Below are 19,345 nucleotides of genomic sequence, written 5' to 3'. Positions count from 1 at the left end.
GCTGACAGAAGCCCTTTAAATAGGAGTCCGCATACACCTGCCATCATTTAAAGTGCCTCTGATTGACCCCAAATAAGGTTCAGCTGCTCTAGTTGGTCTCTCTTTAAATTTTCTTCGTCGCATCCCACAGCAAAAGCCATGGTCCACACAGAGCTTCCAAAGCATCAGAGGGATCTCAGGGATTAGGTCTTGGGAAGGGGGAGGATTAGGGATCTGCAACGTCTGCTGCAAAAAAAAAAAAAAAAATGAATCACTGCAGCAGATATTCCAGCTGTGCTTCCTTCTTCTTTACAGGAATCAGTAAATCGCTGTGGTTATGAACCACAAATCCCAGCAAGCAGGTACAGTACAGAGGGCCACAGGTCCGCTCTGCATGCAGTCGCCAGCGTTGTTCCAGCCAATAGCAGCGCTGGCAGGAGACCCCCAAACACTGGAGTTCCCTGCCTGACCTCGGAGGAGACAGGTGCTGACTAGTTCAACACCGGTCACCTCCAGATAACCCTCCCTAGCTCCGTATCGGCAGAGCAGCCATCGCACCCCAGTTTCCAAGCGATTATGAGCGGGTGTTTGTCCTGCCGTAGTAGTACGGCGCTTGGCGGCAAGTCACTTCCTGCAGCGCCGTTCTATTACGGAGCTGGTCGGGAAGGGGTTAAACATTGAATGATTCTTGGTATGATCAGTGGGGTCACTTGCTCCATTGGGTTCATTATTTTTTGAATTTTGCCAGTTTAGTTTTTTATAACATTTTGTTGCTGGGTGACTCCCTGAACAAAAGGTGCACTCATGTCTGTAATTACAATTGTTTTGCCATCTGCATACCGACTCATTGTAAGCGAAGGAAATTCCCTTTTTGGGAATTTGCTGCAAAAAAGATTCGACCTTTGTGGTAACATAAGGTTAATCCAGAGGCCGACGTCATTTGCCCCCCAATTTAATTCCTGATCTACCGCAAGTTTTTGACTGAAAGATTGGTCGTATTTATACCATGCGGTACCTCCGAAATATTTGTAAGCTTCTAATATGCTATCTAAATGATGAAACAATCCACCACAAAGGTCCAGATGTTTCTCACCTCGAACTGCTGAATATATGCAGAAGGCTTGTAACCAGGTAAAGAAAGTTTTTTGTATAAAGGAATAGAAGTGGGGCACACTCAAAAAGTAGAGGGATCTTTATTGAAACACACAAAAATATAATCACAATAATAACAGCTAATGTATAGCTGTTATTATTGTGATTATATTTTTGTGTGTTTCAATAAAGATCCCTCTACTTTTTGAGTGTGCCCCACTTCTATTCCTTTATACAAATTTCATATCAGACTGGGTGTTGTCTGCTAGTGGGTGCACCTCTATTGGATCCATATCTCAATCTAGTGCGACATTCCCTATATTTAAAGAAAGTTTTTTGTTGAATTCTTTTTCTCTCGTCCTCATCTTTATTGTCGTTTCTTTTGCTGAGGGGAGGAGAGAACAAATATCAATGAATTCTTTATTCCAAACTTTTTCTTTTATCCGGCTTGAAAGATGAAAGCCCAAAGGAGATATTTGTCAGGGCATCATTTCTTTTACTGAAGTTTCTTTTATGCCGCTGCTCGTTTCTAATGGTGACATCTGTCTTTGTGATTTGGGTTGTTTTAGCTGAAGGATATGTCATAGAAGCAAAATATTCATTCTCTTTAAGGCTATCAATATCCGATTGTCTGCCTGGGGAAGAGCAGGCAGGAAGAGGATTTTTGATAGTATCTTTATTGGACATGAATGAAATGAATTCCTTAAATAAATGTACCTTTTCAGCAGATAAGATATCTGTATTGAAAGAAGTGTCATTTATAAAAGTGTCAGTGCTCTGCAAATTGCAGTCACTATGATCTGTGGTTGTATCTGTAATCTCCCCTCCTGTGGACTGACTGCGATCCTGTCACGGTTGGAAGCACGTGCTTTCCAGGCAGTTGAAGCTGGGGTCCATTGGTGAAGATGAATTCCTGAGGCTGTTCCTTGTGCTGGCTGATGCAGGATCATTTTTTTTATCCTGCGTTTTGCTTAATCTAGAGGAGGTAAGTAGCTCCTTTTTTCTTTCCTAGCTCATTTTCATGGCAGGGGAGAGGGCGGTGCATCGCTGTGCTGAAGCACAGTGATGATGTCATCCTCTGTGTCCGGCTCTGCACTCCTGCTAAAGGCTGGTGTGCAGACAGGATTAGTTGATTGAAGAGCAGACTCAGTGCTGGATTGTTCCTGCTGAAGACAGCCACTGTTCCCCACCGTAAGTTTCTGCTTTTTTTTTTATTGTTTTAGTTAGGCCTCTTTCACACTTGCGTTGTCCGGATCCGGCGTGTACTCCACTTGCCGGAATTACACGCCGGATCCAGAAAAACGCAAGTGAACTGAAAGCATTTGAAGACGGATCCGTCTTCAAAATGCGTTCAGTGTTACTATGGCAGCCAGGACGCTATTAAAGTAGTAGTGGGGAGCGGTATACTTACAGTCCGTGCGGCTCCCGGTGCGCTCCAGAATGACGTCAGAGCGCCCCATGCGCATGGATGACGTGATCCATGCGATCACGTCATCCATGCTCATGGGGCGCCCTGACGTCACTCTGAAGTGCCCCAGGAGCCGCACGGACGGTAAGTATACTGCTCCCCACTACACTTTACCATGGCTGCCAGGACTTTAGCGTCCCGGCAGCCTGGTAACCATTCAGAAAAAGCTAAACGTCGGATCCGGCAATGCGCCGAAACGACGTTTGCCTTTCAATGGGCATTAATTCCGGATCCGGCCTTGCGGCAAGTCTTCAGGATTTTTGGCCGGAGCAAAAAGCGCAGCATGCTTCAGTATTTTCTCCTGCCAAAAAACGTTCCGGTCCTGAACTGAAGACATCCTGATGCATCCTGAACGGATTTCACTCCATTCAGAATGCATGGGGATAATCCTGATCAGGATTCTTCCGGCATAGAGCCCCGACGACGGAACTCTATGCCGGAGGAAAAGAACGCAGGTGTGAAAGAGCCCTAAATCTTCTATTTTCTTGTAAGTGCATGTTATGTTTCTTCACTGCCACTTACTTGAGTACGCAGTAACGGTCTTTTCTCTTCTTTTTTAGGTACCTTCACGTGATCATCTGTTGCTGTCTCCTCCAATCAAGTTTCTCCAGTGGTGTCTTCTGCCATTACCATCCCCATCTGAATCCAGGGGAGCAATCAAATTAATTAAACTGTAATACTTGCGCATGTAAATAGTGGGTTCAAAACACCATGTCCCCCCTATTTGCATCCGCAAATATGTATTAGTCAGAGCTCATGCTGCATGTGTGCCCGGGGCCGAAACTTACTTCAAATTGCTGTTCGTTTTTGGAAGTGTCCGGGGACGAGACTCCTTTCTGCTAATTGTTTTTTGGGGGTAACTAATGGGACTCTAACACTCTGGGACCTGTATGTGTCCAGCCTGCCCTCACTGCACCAGGCAGCTGTGTCCTGGACTTACCTGGAGTCCCTCCTTGCGCTTCTTTTTCTGTCAGTGACTAACAATGACTTCTAAAAAAGGAGCAAAGAAAAAACGCCCCTCTGCAGCCGAGCCCGATGAGGACTCTACCGAGCAGGTAGTATTTGGGCTGATGAGCGAACTGCTCAGCAGAGGAATAGAAAACGGGGCGTACCAATGGTGCTTACGGAAGAATGCAGATCCGAAGAGAACGGTCATTGTGGCATTTGTCCCAGCAGACATGCCTGATGGGGTGATATGCGCTGTCATGGCTAGAGCGTTGAATCGGGGACTGGTGAGAATTGTGGACTCTACAAAATCTGATACAATGTATTACCAGACGCTGCTCATAGAGGCAGAAGGGCTAATCGGGGCAAATTCCTGCCCAACACTCATTAGCTGCGAGGACTGCCCATTAAGGTACTGGATCATGGTGTCACCTGTCGAAGATGATGACATAGAGTTTACAGATTCTTTGGGAGAGTTCTATCCAAATGATTCTCCCACTACAAAAAGTTCTCTGACTGCTTCTAAGGACATTCCTTCCTCTGCCAAGGGAACGCCTGCTGCCAAGGACCCTCGCTCTGCTATGGGCATGCCCGCTGCCAAGGACCCTCCCTCTGCTATGGGCATGCCTGCTGCCAAGGACCCTCCCTCTGCCAAGGGCACGCCGGCCGCCAAGGACCCTCCCTCTGCCAAGGGCACGTTGGCCGCCAAGGACCCTCCCTCTGCCAAGGGCACGCCGGCCGCCAAGGACCCTCCCTCTGCCAAGGGCACGCCGGCCGCCAAGGACCCTCCCTCTGCCAAGGGCACGCCGGCCGCCAAGGACCCTCCCTCTGCCAAGGGCACGCCGGCCGCCAAGGACCCTCCCTCTGCCAAGGAACCTCCCTCTGCCAAAGGCACGCCTGCCGCCAAGGACCCTCCCTCTGCCAAGGGCACGCCGGCCCCCAAGGACCCTCCCTCTGCCAAGGGCACGCCGGCCGCCAAGGACCCTCCCTCTGCCAAGGGCCCGCCGGTCACCAAGGACCCTCCCTCTGCCAAGGGCACGCCGGTCACCAAGGACCCTCCCTCTGCCAAGGGCACGCCGGTCACCAAGGACCCTCCCTCTGCCAAGGGCACGCCTGCCGCCAAGGAACCTCCCTCTGCCAAGGAACCTCCCTCTGCCAAAGGCACGCCTGTCGCCAAGGACCCTCTCTCTGCCAAAGGCACACCTGCCGCCGAGGACCCTCTCTCTGCCAAGGGCACGCCGGCAGCCAAGGGCACGCCTGCCACCAAGGACACTCCCTCTGTCAAAGGCACGCCTGCTGCCAAGGACCCTCCCTCTGCCAAAGGTACGCCTGCCTCCAAGGACCCTCCCTCTGCCAAGGGCACGCCTGCCGCCAAGGACCCTCGATCTGCCAAGAGCACGCCTGCAACCAAGAACCATCCCTCTGCCAAAGGCACTTCTGACGCCAAGGACCCTCCCTCTGCCAAGGGCACCCCTGTTGCCAAGGGCATGCCTGCTGCCAAGGACCCTCCCTCTGCCAGGGTCATGCCTGCTGCCAAGGATCCTGCAAGCAAGGACCCTCCCTCTGCCAAGAACACGCCTGCCACCAAGAACCCACCCTCTGCCAAGGGCACACATGCCACCAAGAACTTTACTTCCTCAAAGTGCACACCTGCAGCTAAAAACTCTCCCTATACAAGGAAGAATGATCCTCCTCCTAAGGTACCGCCAATCGATAATGGCAATCTCCTTGAAAGGGGACTTGGGACTGCAAAAGGCGGTCCCCCTGAAAGAACGATCTTGTCTGCAAAGGACTCTGTTCTACAAAAGATGAACTCACTGGCAAAGGACTCTCCTCCTGCTAAACAACCTTCTCCTACGAAGGGTATTCCAACTGCTAAGGAACCTTCTCCTACAAGGGGTCTTCCATCCGCGACAGATCCTTCTTCTACAAAAGACCTACTAGTGAAAATAAAAAATCCAGAATTGAATACTCATCAGAGGTCAATGATTGGAGAGGGTCTACAGACACAGTCTGAAAACAGAGAAAGCTTTGGAAGAATTTTAATAAATCCAAATCCAACTAGGAGGCCTGAGTTCCCCGTTATGAACTTTCCTGAGATGGTGATAACAGCAGGATCTGATGTGTGGGGAGGTGAGGCGTTAATTGACTTTTTTTTTTTGTATAAAAAGCTTATGACATTCTGCTTTGCACATTAAAGGGGTTATGCAATATCATAAACAGCCCCCAATATGCCGGGCTCAGAGGGAATATACTAACCCCGCTCCCTGCGCTGCTCCTGGTTCCTGCACCACCGCTGCTGCTTCTCCCTGTACACGGGGGGGGAGCCAATGGCAGACGGAGACGAGCCTCGCTAGCATCGCGGGTGACGCTAGAGAGGCTCGTTCCCGTCCCTGCCTGCCATTGGCTTCTCCCCCCTGTTTTCATTCGTGTACAGGGAAAAGCGGCAGTACAGGGAGCTGGGACCCAGGTAAGTATATTCACTCTGAGGGGCCTGGCACATGGGGGGGCTGTTTATGATATTGGATAACCACTTTAATCTTTTCAGTCTCCACTTGCACATGAGGCAGGAAGGGGTTGGCTGCAGCGCCTGGTACTCAATGTTTTTATAGTGGGTATAATGGCACACAACGGGCAGTGACTGATGCATTGTTTATAGAGCATCTGTCACCACTCTTGACAAGTGTGTGTTACCCTTGAATTAAAGGGGTTGTCTCATCTCCCTGTTACTAAGGCAAGATGAGACTAAATCCCGACCACCCGCTGGAAGGGAAACAGTGCAGCGGGGCGGTGCTGCACTCTTTCAGTGGCTCCTATAGCAGTGCATGGGAATTAGGGAAACAGTGTAGCACCTGGGGCTCCGATCGATTACCATGGCAGCCAGGACGCTGCTGAAGCCCTGGTAAGCTCCTGCTGCCGAGTGCACAAAGCACAGGGCAGCAGGGAGAGTGTAAAGTCTTATTCACCCTAATAGAGCTCTATTAGGGTGAATGGGAAAAGGCATAGCACCCGTAACTGAATCCTGACCCATTCATTTCAATAGTTCTGTGTACATGAGCGTTTTTTTTCACGCATTCTTTTTTATTCTGCATTCTTCACGCAGCCCTGGCCCCACAGAAGTAAATGGGGCTTCAGTGAAAAAACGCATTGCGTCCGCAAGAAAGTGTAGATGCAATGCGTTTTTTTACTGATGGTTGCTAACCCTAAGTTCACACCTGAGCGTTTTACAGCGCGTTTTACAGCGCGTTCCTACGCGCTGTAAAACGCTCAACAAGGAGAAACCAATGCTTCCCTATGGGAATGGTTCTCACCTGGGCGTTTTACAGCGCGTACGATCGCGCTGTAAAACGCCCGACGCTCAAAAAAGTTCTTGAGCTTCTTTGGGGCGTTTTTTCGCGCGTTCCCGTACATAGACTTTCGGGAACGCGCGACAATGGGTGTTTGCTTGTCTCTGTATGCGCGATTGTAAACGCCGGTACAATCGCGCATACAGAGCGCTCCATCGCAAACGCTCAGGTGTGAACCCATGGTTAGAGATGTTGTTTGTAAACCTTCAGTTTTTTATCACGCGCGTGAAAAACGCATCAAAACGCATTGCACCCGAGCAGAAAAAACTGAACAACTGAACGCAATCTCAGACTGAACTTGTTTGCAAAATGGTGTGAGTTTCACTGAACGCACCCGGACCTAATCTGTCACATTCGTGTGAAAAGAGGCCTAAGGGGGCTAATAGTAAAAAAACTAAAAGTTTAAACCCCGACTAAATATTAACATTTTAAATCACCCCCTTTCCTAATTTTACATAAACAGAATACAAATAAATAGATTACATATTGCCATGTCCAAAAAAAGTCTGAATGATTAAAATATCTCCTATGTGGTGAACGCAGTAAGAGAAAAAAAAAATAAATGTAATTTTTAACTTTTTGGGTCACCTTGTGATCCCCCCCTTCCTTCCCTCCAAAAAAATAAATAAAATAATATAGGTTAGGACTGTTCTATTATGGGCCGGATGTTCAATAAAATGCGTAATGCAAAAGGCTTTTTTGTGTTTTTATTTTTTTCGCATGGTATTGAGTATTGCAATACTTTTTTATGGTATCGAAATCTAATCAAAATTTTGGTATTGTGACAACCATAATAGCTCCCGTGCACTGCAGTGGGAGATACTGAAGCTGCGCTGTTTTCCAGCCAGTTGGTGGTCGTCAGGATTTAGCCTCATATTGCCTTAGTGAGATGAGATGAGGCGCACCGTTTCTTAGTGTTCTTTTCCTCTGTTACTCCTCCTAGGAATTTTAATAAATTAATACATTGACCATGCTACATGTTGAATGATGTGTTTGTACTTGGCCTGGCAGTGATGGGACATGAATTGGAGGATGCATACCCACTGTCAACTGGAAACACCCTGTTGTCAAATTTGTCATAAATTACTAGTATGGATAACAAAGGAACAACACAATGCAGACGTCTCAGAAAGAATTCCTATAGTATGGAGAAAAAAGTATTTACGAAAACATGACAGGAAAGGTGTCGTATCCCCTATAAAATGTAACTTGCATTACAAGGAGGGCCAGACCTTTAGTGGTGGAAATTTCCTTTAACCCTTTCCTGCTTCATGACATACATATACATCATAAGCGGGTGGGCTTTAGTACAATTTGCCTTGAATTTACGGCACAATATGGTGCAGATATCGGCTGTTACAGGAAACAACTCCACTGCCGCAGTGAGTAGGAACCGCAGCATCTCAGGGGTTTGCCAGAGGGATGGTTACCCCCACTGGCAATAGCGATGAAGGTTTCCCCAGGTCTGCCATCTTTGTACACCTGTTAGGCCCTTCCAGGGTCATGCTGACAGATATAATACACTGCAATACAGAAGTATTGCATTATATTATATGAGTGATCTGAGAGAAGTTGAAGCTCCCAAATGGAATAAAAATGAGAGGTCGAAAAATTAAAAGACTTAAAAATTCTTTATTATCCAAAAAAGGAAAAAAACACAAGTGTTATCTCTGTGTCCATAAAATCCTGTACTAAATAATTATCAAGTTTAATTAAAGAGGTTTTCTGGGAGTACAATACTGATGGCCCGTCCTCAAGGATAGGTCATCAATGTCTGATCTGTGGGGATCCGAATCCCAGAACACCCGCCAGTCAATTGTTTGAAGATGCCAAAGTGCTCCTTAAAAAGCGGGAAAGTCTTCTTGCTTGTAAGAAAATGATCAGAAAGTCATATGTATCCAAAAGTAGTAAAAACAGCTTGCCCTACAAAAACTCATGGGAATCTGTCACCACCAGAGGTCGCACTACATTTTTTCCGGAAGAGAAAAATACTCCTCTGACCATTTTTGAGTATTTTTAGCCGAGGAGGAGTACGAAAATTGTAGTTATTCATATATATAATATGTAGGCCTATATAACATTATGGGGTTGCTATTTATGCAGGGAAACCATTACCAGTCTCCTGTATAATGTCTTCCATGCAGAAATAGCTAGTTTTGACCTACCTATCTTTAAGCACCAAATCTGTCACGTAGGGATCGGGGCCGTAGATTGTGCAAAACTAAATGCAATAAGAATTCAACAGGGACGTCTGGTGGTTGTGGCAGGGAGCAGTAGTGGTCTGGTGGCACTGGGTGGGGTCTGCGACGAATGCACAGGAGGCAGTTATAGGTCTTATACACAATATATCGGACTGTTGCACAGTATAATGTACCATATAGTCCCCTCTGTGATCTCCATACATAAACCATACGGGAAAACAGACCTCTGGTCCAGGGTACTTACATAGAAAAACTAATAGCCAAGAGGCTAAAGAAAACCCTGCTTCTGACCCTTATGTTAAATCATAACTTTCATTTGATTGCTCTGATACCTAATCTCCAAAAGGTAAAAAAGAACTTTTAAAACCTGCTGTTTCTCTAGATGACCTTATGTTGATAGTAGTGTTAATAGAGTCTCAAATGTTTATAGAGTAGCTCAGAAAATTCCAATATTATATAAGACCAATTAGGAAAAAAATATTTTTAATACAGAAATGTTGGCCTACTGAAAAGTTGTTGGACTCCTTTTGCATGAATTACTGCATCAATGCGGCGTGGCATGGAGGCGATCCGCCTGTGGTACTGCTGAGGTGTTATGGAAGCCCAGGTTGCCTTGATGGTGGCCTTTGTTGGGTCTGGTGTCTCTCATCTTCCTCTTGATAAGGCCTCTTGCACACAAACTTATTTTCATTCCGTTTCCGTTCAGTTATTTTTTTTACGGACCGTCTGCAAAAAAAATGGAAGTTACTCCGTGTGCATTCCATTTCCGTTTTCCGTTCCGCAAAAAAATAGAACATGTCCTATTATTGTCCTCATTACGGACAAGGATAGTACTGTTCTATTAGGGGCCAGCTGTTCCGTTCTGCAAAATACGGAATGCACACTGATGTCATACGTATTTTGTGCGGATCCGTTTTTGTGGACCACAAAATACATACGGTCGTGTGCAAAAGGCATAACACCCCATATAGTAGATTCCTTAGGTGATAACTGTGGTTGTTAAGCCAGGTATTGGTACTTTTGGGCGGTGTGGGCAGGTGCCAAGTCCTGCTGGAAAATTAAATCAGCGTCTCCATAAAGCTTGTCAGAGGGAAGCATTAGGCTCCATTCATACGTCCGTGGTGTGTTGCGGACCCGCAACACACCCGGCTGGCACCCCTATAGAAATGCCTATTGTCCGCAGCTGCAGACAAGAATAGGACATGTTCTATCTTTTTTCGGACCTGCGGACCGGAAGATTGGGGCCGTGCTCCACAAATGCGGATGCGGACAGCACACTATGTGCAGTCTGCATCCATTCCGTCCCTATAGAGAATGAATAGGTCCATCCCCTTTCTGCAACGGACGCGGACCCATTTGCGGACGTGTAAATGGAGCCTTAAGTGCCCTAAAATTTCCTGGTACACGGCTGCACTGACTTCACACTGGACCTCAAGTAACTTGTGGGATCATTTATCAAACTGGTGTAAAGTAGAACAGGCTTAGTTGTCCATAGCAACCAATCAGATTCTTCCTTTCATTTTCCATAAGAGCTGTCAAAAATGAAAGGTGGAATCTAATTGGTTTCTATGGGCAACTAAGCCAGTTCTACTTTACACCAGTTTGATAAATGACCCCATGATTTGTGTGCCTCTCTGCCCATGTACAGGTGTCATAGACAATAGTTCCCGCCATTTTACTCCTGCTTATCGAAGTCAGCAAGGGTCTCGGCTCTGGACACGCCGACAGGAGACCAGCAGCAAGACACACCATCCACATACTTGGGTCTGACTGCCAGCTGCAAGACAGCGAGGACACAGGAGGGAGACCATCAGGGAAGGTCATTCTATTGTCCCATAGCCAGAAAAATAAAGGAGGAGCAGCTTATAGATACAGCAGACTGTGATGTGCCTGTGTACCTATGCGGGGCCCAGCACAAGCCTCCTGGCTGATACACAGATGCATGACTGACTTACAGATACCCCTACTCTCATTGCCAATGTACACTATGAAACAATGTGCACTATAGTCCAGGACACTATAACACTATATACCAGGCATGCTCAACCTGCGGCCTTCCAGTTGTTGCAAAACTACAACTCTCAGCATACAGCAGGGAATTGTGGGAGTTGTAGTTTTACAACAGCTGGAGGGCCGCAGGTTGAGCATGCTTACTATATACCGTATCACTATGTACACTATAACAGTATACACAGCAAAATACAGTAAATTGTCCCACTATGTACACTGATACTGGTTGGAATGATGCTGCACTCCGAAGTCAATTTTGCCATGGTCTTTCAGAGGGATTGAAAGAAGCATTTGCCTTTCATGAGAGACCTACCTCCTTGGAGTCTGCCATGTCTCGGGCTATTTGTATCGACAGGCGTCTTAGAGAGAGAGGAGAGATCACTCCTTCTTGTCATACTCAGTCCAAGGACAGTGGGGTGGTCTCATTCAGTGCGCAGGAGCCTCGGTCTTTCTCAATCCTCTCTGAGCAGGAGCCCATGCAGCTGGGTTTGCTTGCCTCTAATAATAGAGGATTCAGCTCTCGGAGGGTTTGTTTCTGTTGTGGAGGTATAAATCATTTGGCAAATGTTTGTCCCTCTAGGTAATAAAGAAACAAAAAGAAAAAAGTCCTCTTAAAACGTTCCATCTGTTACTATTGGCAAGGTTGATGCGGAAATTGAAGGTTTTCCGTTTGCTTGTAGTTCCCGTTTTGTCCTACCTGCCAGGGTGGCGCTAGAGAGCAAGAATATTGTTTGTGATATTTTTGTAGATAGTGGAGCAGCTGTCAATCTCATTGATAATGAATTTTCTATAACACATGGTTTCCAGGTGCGCACTTTGGGAAAGGATATACCTGTTTTTGCTATTGATTCGCTCCACATTCTCAAAAATCGTTAAAGGGCATAGTTCACAATATCCGTTTGACTGTCGGTGATGCTCATGTTGAGGATGTGTCATGTTTCGTCCTAAGCGGATTACCTACGCCTCTAGTGTTGGGGGCTACCCTGGCTCACTAAACATAACCCCACCATTGATTGGAAAGCAAGGCAAATAAATGGTTGGAGTGACTTTTGCAGAGAGAATTGCCTCTCGACGTCTCTCTCAGAGGTTTCTACTAAGACTGTACCATCTTTTCTCTCAGAATTTTTGGATGTGTTTTCTGAGAGTGGTGTTCAGGACTTGCCCCTGCACAGGGAGTACGATTGCCCTATTAATCTCATCCCAGGCGCCAAGCTGCCTAAATCTCATTTATACAATCTCTCCCAACCTGAAAGTACCACTTAGGGTACTTTCACACTTGCGTTTTTCTTTTGCGGAGATCTGTCCTAGGGGCTCTATACCGGAAAAGAACTGAGCAGTTTTATCCCCATGCTTTCTGAATGGAGAGCAATCCGTTCAGGAAGCATCAGGATGTCTTCAGTTCAGTCTTTGTGACTGATCAGGACAGAGAAAAAAAACACAGCATGCTACGGTATTATCTCCGGCCCAAAAAAACTGAACACTTGCCTGAATGCCGGATCTGGCATTTTTTCATAGGAATGTATTAGTGCTGGATCCGTGGAAAAATAAATGCTGGATTTGTTTTTTCCAGATGACACCGGAAAGACAGATCCGGCATTTCAATGCATTTTTCAGGCATTTGTCAGACTTACAAATGCCATTAGTTTGCATACGTTTTGCTTGATATCACCGATGCCATTAACCCTTCATGTTGGTGCTGGCTGAGGCACATGCGATGTCCTTGTGGGAATCGGCGCTGCCATCGGGTCCCCGTGCTCCTTCCTTAGGCATAGGGGCTGCCTTCTGGTGGAGAGCCTATGAGATCCAGCCTCCTGGATCTCACAGGCAGGAAGCTGTATGTGTAATACACACTGTATTACACATACAGCCAAAGCATTCCAATACAGAAGTATTAGAATGCATTGTAAAGGGGATCAGACCTCCAAAAGTTGAAGTCCCAAAGTGTTTATAGATGAACAGATGAAAAAACTAAAAAAATGCTTATACTTATAAATGCTGTTATTGTGTAAAACTTAAGTAAATAAAAAAAGTATATTAGGTATTGCTGCGTCCGTAATAACCAGATCTATAAAAATATCACATGACCTAATCCCTCAGATGAACACCGTAAAAAAAAAAGGTGTAAAAAAAAAAGTGTAATAGCAAGCGATCAATAAGTCATATGCACCCCAAAATAGTGCCAATCAAACCGTCATCTCATCCCGCAAAAATAATACCCTACCTGAGATAATAGCCCATAAACTGAAAAAACTATGGCTCTCAGAATATGGAGACACTAAAACATGATTTTTTTGTTTGTTTCAAAAATATTATTGTGTAAAACGTACATAAATAAAAAAAAGTTGACATATTATGTATCACCGCATTTGTAATAACCTGCTCTATAAAAATATCACATGACGTAACCCCTCAGGTGAATACCGTAAAAAAAAAAAAAAAAGCAATTTTTTGTCACCTTACATCAAAAAAAGGGTAATAGCAAGCAATCAAAAAGTAATATGCACCTTATAATAGTACCAATCAAACCGTCATCTCATCCCGAAAAAAATTAGCCCAAAAAATAAATAAAACTACGGCTTTCAGAATGTGGAGACACTAAAAAAATCGAAAATTCTTTGTTATGTAAAACTGAAACAAACCAAAAAAAGTTGTCATATTTGCTATTGTCGCGTCCGTAACAACCTGCTCTGTAAAAATAGCACATGATCTAACCTTTTAGATGAATTTTGTAAATAACAAAAAATAAAACAGTGCCAAAACAGCAATTTCTTGTTACCTTGCCTCACAAAAAGTGTAATATAGAGCAACCAAAAATCATATGTACCCTAATATAGTAACAACAAAACTGCCACCTTATCCCGTAGTTTCAAAAATGGGGTCACTTTTGTGGAGTCTCTACTCTAGGGGTGCATCAGGGGGTCTTCAAATGTGACATGGCAGCGTAAAATGATCCCAGTGAAATCTGCTTTCCAAAAACCGTATGGCGTTGCTTTCCTTCTTCGCCCTGCCGTGTGCCCGTACAGCAGTTTACGACCATATATTGAGTGTTTCTGTAAACTACAGAATCAGGGCCATAAATATTGAGTTTTGTTTGGCTGTTAACCCTTGCTTTGTAACTGGACAAAATGGATTCAAATGGAAAATCTGCCAAAAAAGTGAAATTTTGATATGTTATCTCTATTTTCCATTAATTCTTGAGGAACACCTAAAGGGTTAACAAAGTTTATAAAATCTATTTTGAATACCTTGAGGGGTGTAGTTTCTAAAATGGGGTAATTTTTGGGTGGTTTCTATTATGTAAGCCTCACAAAGTGACTTCAGACCTGAACTGGTCCTTTAAAAAGTGGGGTTTGGAAATTTTCAAGATTTGCTTCTAAACTTCTAAGCCTTCTAATGTCCCCAAAAATTTAATGCCATTCACAAAATGATCCAAACATGAAGTAGACATATTGTGAATGTAAAGTAATAAGTTATTATCTATAAAATAGTTATCTATTATAAAAGTAGAGAAATTGAAATTTGCAAATTTTTCAAAATATTGGGTAAATTTGGCAATTTTTATAAATAAAAATATATTTTTTTACTCAATTTTAATACTGTCATGAAGTACAATATGTGACGAGAAAAAACAATCTCAGAATGGCCTGGATAAGTAAAAGCGTTTTAAAGTTATTACCACATAAAGTGACACTGGTCAGATTTGCAAAAAATGGCCTGGTCCTGAAGGTGAAAATGAGCCCGGTCCTTAAAGGGAACCTGTCACCGGGATTTTGTGTATAGAGCTGAGGACATGGGCTGCTAGATGGCCACTAGCACATCCGCAATACCCAGTCCCCGTAGCTCTGTGTGCTTTTATTGTGTAAAAAAAACGATTTGATACATATGCAAATTAACCTGAGATGAGTCCTGTATGTGAGATGAGTCAGGGACAGGACTCATCTCAGGGTAATTTGCATATGTATCAAATCTGTTTTTTTACACAATGAAAGCACACAGAGCTATGGGGACTGGGTATTGCTGATGTGCTAGCGGCCATCTAGCAGCCCATGGCCTCAGCTCTATACCCAAAATCCCGGTGACAGGTTCCCTTTAAGGGGTTAAAATACATTTATAATAAAACAATTTACTTACAAAAAATATATATATTCAGTCGTCTGCTATGCTGTCCTCTGCTTGCTTCCGCGGATTCTTTCTCCTCCTTTCTGTTTCTCCTCAGTGCGTAGGTGCACTGTTATGGGGGATCTGTGGATGACACCCTGTTAATGGGGGGATCTGTGGATGACACCCTGTTAATGGGGGGATCTGTGGATGACACACCGTTAATGGGGGGATCTGTGGATGACACACCGTTAATGGGGGGATCTGTGGATGACACACCGTTAATGGGGGGATCTGTGGATGACACACCGTTAATGGGGGGATCTGTGGATGACACACCGTTAATGGGGGGATCTGTGGATGACACACCGTTAATGGGGGGATCTGTGGATGACACACCGTTAATGGGGGGATCTGTGGATGACACACCGTTAATGGGGGGATCTGTGGATGACACACCGTTAATGGGGGGGGGATCTGTGGATGACACACCGTTAATGGGGGGGGGGATCTGTGGATGACACACCGTTAATGGGGGGGGGATCTGTGGATGACGCACCGTTAATGGGGGGATCTGTGGATGACGCACCGTTAATGGGGGGATCTGTGGATGACGCACCGTTATGGGGGATCTGTGGATGACGCACCGTTATGGGGGATCTGTGGATGACGCACCGTTATGGGGGATCTGTAGCTGACACTCAACCACACTCAAACCCAACTGGTCAAACTTGTTAAATGGCTCCCAAACACAATATGCACAATAACACCCCCCACCCCCTCCAACACTTAATTAACCCCTTCATGGACTAAAAAAAAAGTTTGTTCAAGAAGTTGATTCCTCCTAGTCCTTCCACTTCCCTCCACGCCTGCAAACCAGAACTCACTGGCGGCGTGGCCGCATAAATCTGCAGGCAGCGCATGTGACGTCACGTCAGTCCGCTCTGCGCAGTGACTGTTATGATTCGGATCACCGGTGGCCAGGCCACGGGGCCAGCGTTACGTAACGTTTTACATTTTAAGGGGATGGGGGGGGGCAATTGCCTCGCTGTAGTGACGCCTATGGTTGTAATGCATTGGCTGTAAGTGTATTACACAGTGTAATACATTTACAGCCTTCCTGCCTGTGAGATCCAGGGGGCTGGATGGCAACCCCGATGCATAAGGAAGGCATCGAGTCCCCGTCACATCAGCGCGGGGACCCGATGGGGAGGGAGCTCCCTCCCTCCACACACCCCGCAGTCAGCGCTGACCGCAGCACATACCGGCGCATACAGCAGGGGTCCGGCTAACGGGAACAGCCAGTCCCCTGCAGCTGATCGGGCGCAGCTGCTGCATTACTACGGCGCTGGTCAGGAAGTCACTTCCCACAGCGCCGTACTATTATGGCGCTGGTCGGGAAGGGGTTAACTGAAAAGGGTTTTCCAAAAGGTTTATAAAACCCCGGGATCAGAGGACCTGTGCCTTTTCAAACAGCTGATTGGCAGCGTCTGAGTGTCAGATACTGGTGACCTATCCTGACGGAAACCCCTTTGCTACAGGCAAGTTTGGAACACTAAAACGCAGTTGCATAAGGACATAATGATTCCCATTAAAGGAAGCTTTTTTGTTTCTGCTGAAGGTTTTTGTTAATAAAGCTTGATTTATGAATTGACAGATTATCTTCTGATATAAGGGGGCTATAGGAAGGGGAAAAATAAAAATACCCCACAAGACGCGTGCCCCTGGGGGCGAATACTAATGAGCGCTAGTGGCGGAGGAGCAGGAAGCAGCGCACGCTCCGTCCTCGCCGCTTCCTGCTCCTCGGCTGTCAGCTGTGCTGGGGCTGCGCACGGCGTGCGGACGCTCGGTGACCTCACGCTGTGCGCGCCGGTGGCAGGAGGAAGACAGAGCGGGCGGTGAGCAGCGGCCGCGACCAGCAGCAGGACAGGTAGTGCTTCCTTTATTGTATTCCACATGAGGCTGATCTGAGACAATGGGGGCTAACATGACAGGCAATGAGGGCTGCAGAGTACTGGATATGAGGCAATGGGGGCTGCTGGGGACTGATATGAGGCAATGGGGGCTGCAGAGGACTGATATGAGGCAATGGGGGCTTCAGAGGACTGATATGAGAGGCAATGGGGACTTCAGAGGACAGATATGAGAGGCAATGGGGGCTGCAGAGGACTGATATGAGAGGCAATGGGGGCTACAGAGGACTGATTGAGAGGCAATGGGGGCTACAGAGGACTGATATGAGAGGCAATGGGGGCTACAGAGGACTGATATGAGAGGCAATGGGGGCTACAGAGGACTGATGTGAGAGGCAATGGGGGCTACAGAGGACTGATATGAGAGGCAATGGGGGCTACAGAGGACTAATATGAGAGGCAATGGGGGCTACAGAGGACTGATATGAGAGGCAATGGGGGCTACAGAGGACTGATATGAGAGGCAATGGGGGCTACAGAGGACTGATATGAGAGGCAATGGGGCTACAGAGGACTGATATGAGAGGCAATGGGGGCTACAGAGGACTGATATGAGAGGCAATGGGGGCTACAGAGGACTGATATGAGAGGCAATGGGGGCTACAGAGGACTGATATGAGAGGCAATGGGGGCTACAGAGGACAGATATGAGAGGCAATGGGGGCTACAGAGGACAGATATGAGAGGCAATGGGGGCTACAGAGGACAGATATGAGAGGCAATGGGGGCTACAGAGGACAGATATGAGAGGCAATGGGGGCTACAGAGGACAGATATGAGGCAATGGGGGCTGCTGGGGACTGATATGAGAGGCAACGGGGGCTGCTGGAAGCTATGAGGTCTGATTGGGGGTTATTCACATTGGGGCCTGAGCTGAGGGCTTCTTGGGGTCTTATTAACCTTGGGGGTCTGATAGGGGCTGTTAGCTGAGGTCTGATCTGAGGTCTAGTGAAAAATTTTATTTTTTTCTTATTGTCCTCCTCTAAAACATAGGTGCGTCTTATAGGGCGAAAAAATCCAGTAGTTTGCTTCCTGACTGTAATGGTCCCTTGTCGCGTGGCCGTGCAATTTCGCTCTAGCTCAGCACCCATTTTGTCTGATGCAGGTTTATTTGTGAAAGATGATGGCGTGCGAGTCCTTGACATTCCTCTGACGCAGCCGTTTTCTTTATACCCACACATGCTGTTTGTGCCTTTTAACTTCTTAAAGGGGATGTCCAGGAAAAATACGTAGGGTTTGACTACACGGTAACGTGTCGCTATACGACACCCGACATGCTGCAATTGCAGTTTGACAGTCGCAGAAATTCCTGATCTGATGGATTTCGTGGCCCTCAACTTGTCCGGGTTCTAAAATAATAGCGCGACACATGTTGCCGTGTAGCCAAACCCTTATGATCACTGCCCCCATTCTAATGGACACCAGCTTCCCGCTCTACTCTACTTCCTGGTCCCGTTTCCACACCCAGGAAGTGGTAGGAAATACCATCTTAGGGGTCATTCACATCTCCGTTAGTCTGCTCCCTTCCTAGAACAGATTAAAGTTGCCTACTGGAGCAACCCTGCCAGGCACAGGCGGGCACCGCCTGATCACCCTTTCACTATAATGGGATCTGTCAGGTTTCCTGCATAAATTTCCGGTTTCTTGTGGAAATGTATGGCAGAAAGCCAAACCTGCCGGATCCCATTATAGCCAGTAGGGATTTGGCTTTGCTAACTCCAATATTCGGCTGCTCTGCCACATTGGACTACTGGCGTTACCCAACGGAGATGTGAATGACGCCTTAGCCTATCACTGGCTGAGAGAAGTCATCGCAGGCGATTCCGGGGGGATTTCTTGTGTGCCGAGATGGGACCAGGAAGTAGAGACCACCGGGAGATGGGGGAGGGACTGTTTAACCCACACATAGCCCTTTGCTAACATATTTTTCCTGGCGGGAATACTCTTTTAACCCTTTTTTTGCTCTGCAGATAATGGACCTATGGTTTTAGCCTTGATTATTTTCACCCATGTGGACTTTTTACCTACAGGATTTTCTATGGAGAGACAAATACGGAGAGAAGATATTGAAAAGGGTTTGCAGTTTATTCAGTGAGTGCCGCGCAGAACGCTTTACCGGCTGATTACAGCTGAGCTTATGGTTCATTTACAGCTGCGCCTTTCTATTTACAGATCTACCATACCATTCCATGGAACTGAAGATGATTACAAGGTAAATGCACTGTGTGCTCA

The 19,345-nt window shown here is 46.4% G+C and overlaps 1 protein-coding gene and 1 long non-coding RNA gene across 2 annotated transcripts in view; one reads left to right on the top strand and one right to left on the bottom strand.

Moving 5' to 3' along the window:
- The first annotated feature begins 2,184 nt into the window (after window positions 1-2,184).
- Window positions 2,185-19,345, top strand: part of LOC122943640 (zinc finger CCCH domain-containing protein 7B-like) — an 84,434-nt gene continuing 67,273 nt past the window's right edge. Inside the window, exons 1-4 of the mRNA XM_044301532.1 lie at window positions 2,185-2,262; window positions 3,100-5,617; window positions 19,144-19,204; window positions 19,286-19,325. Of these exons, the coding sequence (XP_044157467.1) occupies window positions 3,523-5,617; window positions 19,144-19,204; window positions 19,286-19,325 (2,196 nt within the window). The 5' untranslated portion in view covers window positions 2,185-2,262; window positions 3,100-3,522. The remainder of the gene's footprint in view (window positions 2,263-3,099; window positions 5,618-19,143; window positions 19,205-19,285; window positions 19,326-19,345) is intronic.
- LOC122943251 lies at window positions 11,560-17,016 on the bottom strand. The gene is made up of 3 exons (XR_006390850.1): window positions 16,847-17,016; window positions 15,174-15,284; window positions 11,560-11,618 (listed from the first exon to the last, which is right to left on the bottom strand). It is a non-coding gene; the product is annotated as an uncharacterized LOC122943251 (long non-coding RNA).

Source organism: Bufo gargarizans, chromosome 7 (assembly GCF_014858855.1).
Source record: "Bufo gargarizans isolate SCDJY-AF-19 chromosome 7, ASM1485885v1, whole genome shotgun sequence".
Lineage (NCBI taxonomy): Eukaryota > Metazoa > Chordata > Amphibia > Anura > Bufonidae > Bufo > Bufo gargarizans.
The sequence above is the reverse complement of the archived record's forward strand: the minus strand, read 5'-3'. Positions and strand labels throughout refer to the sequence as shown.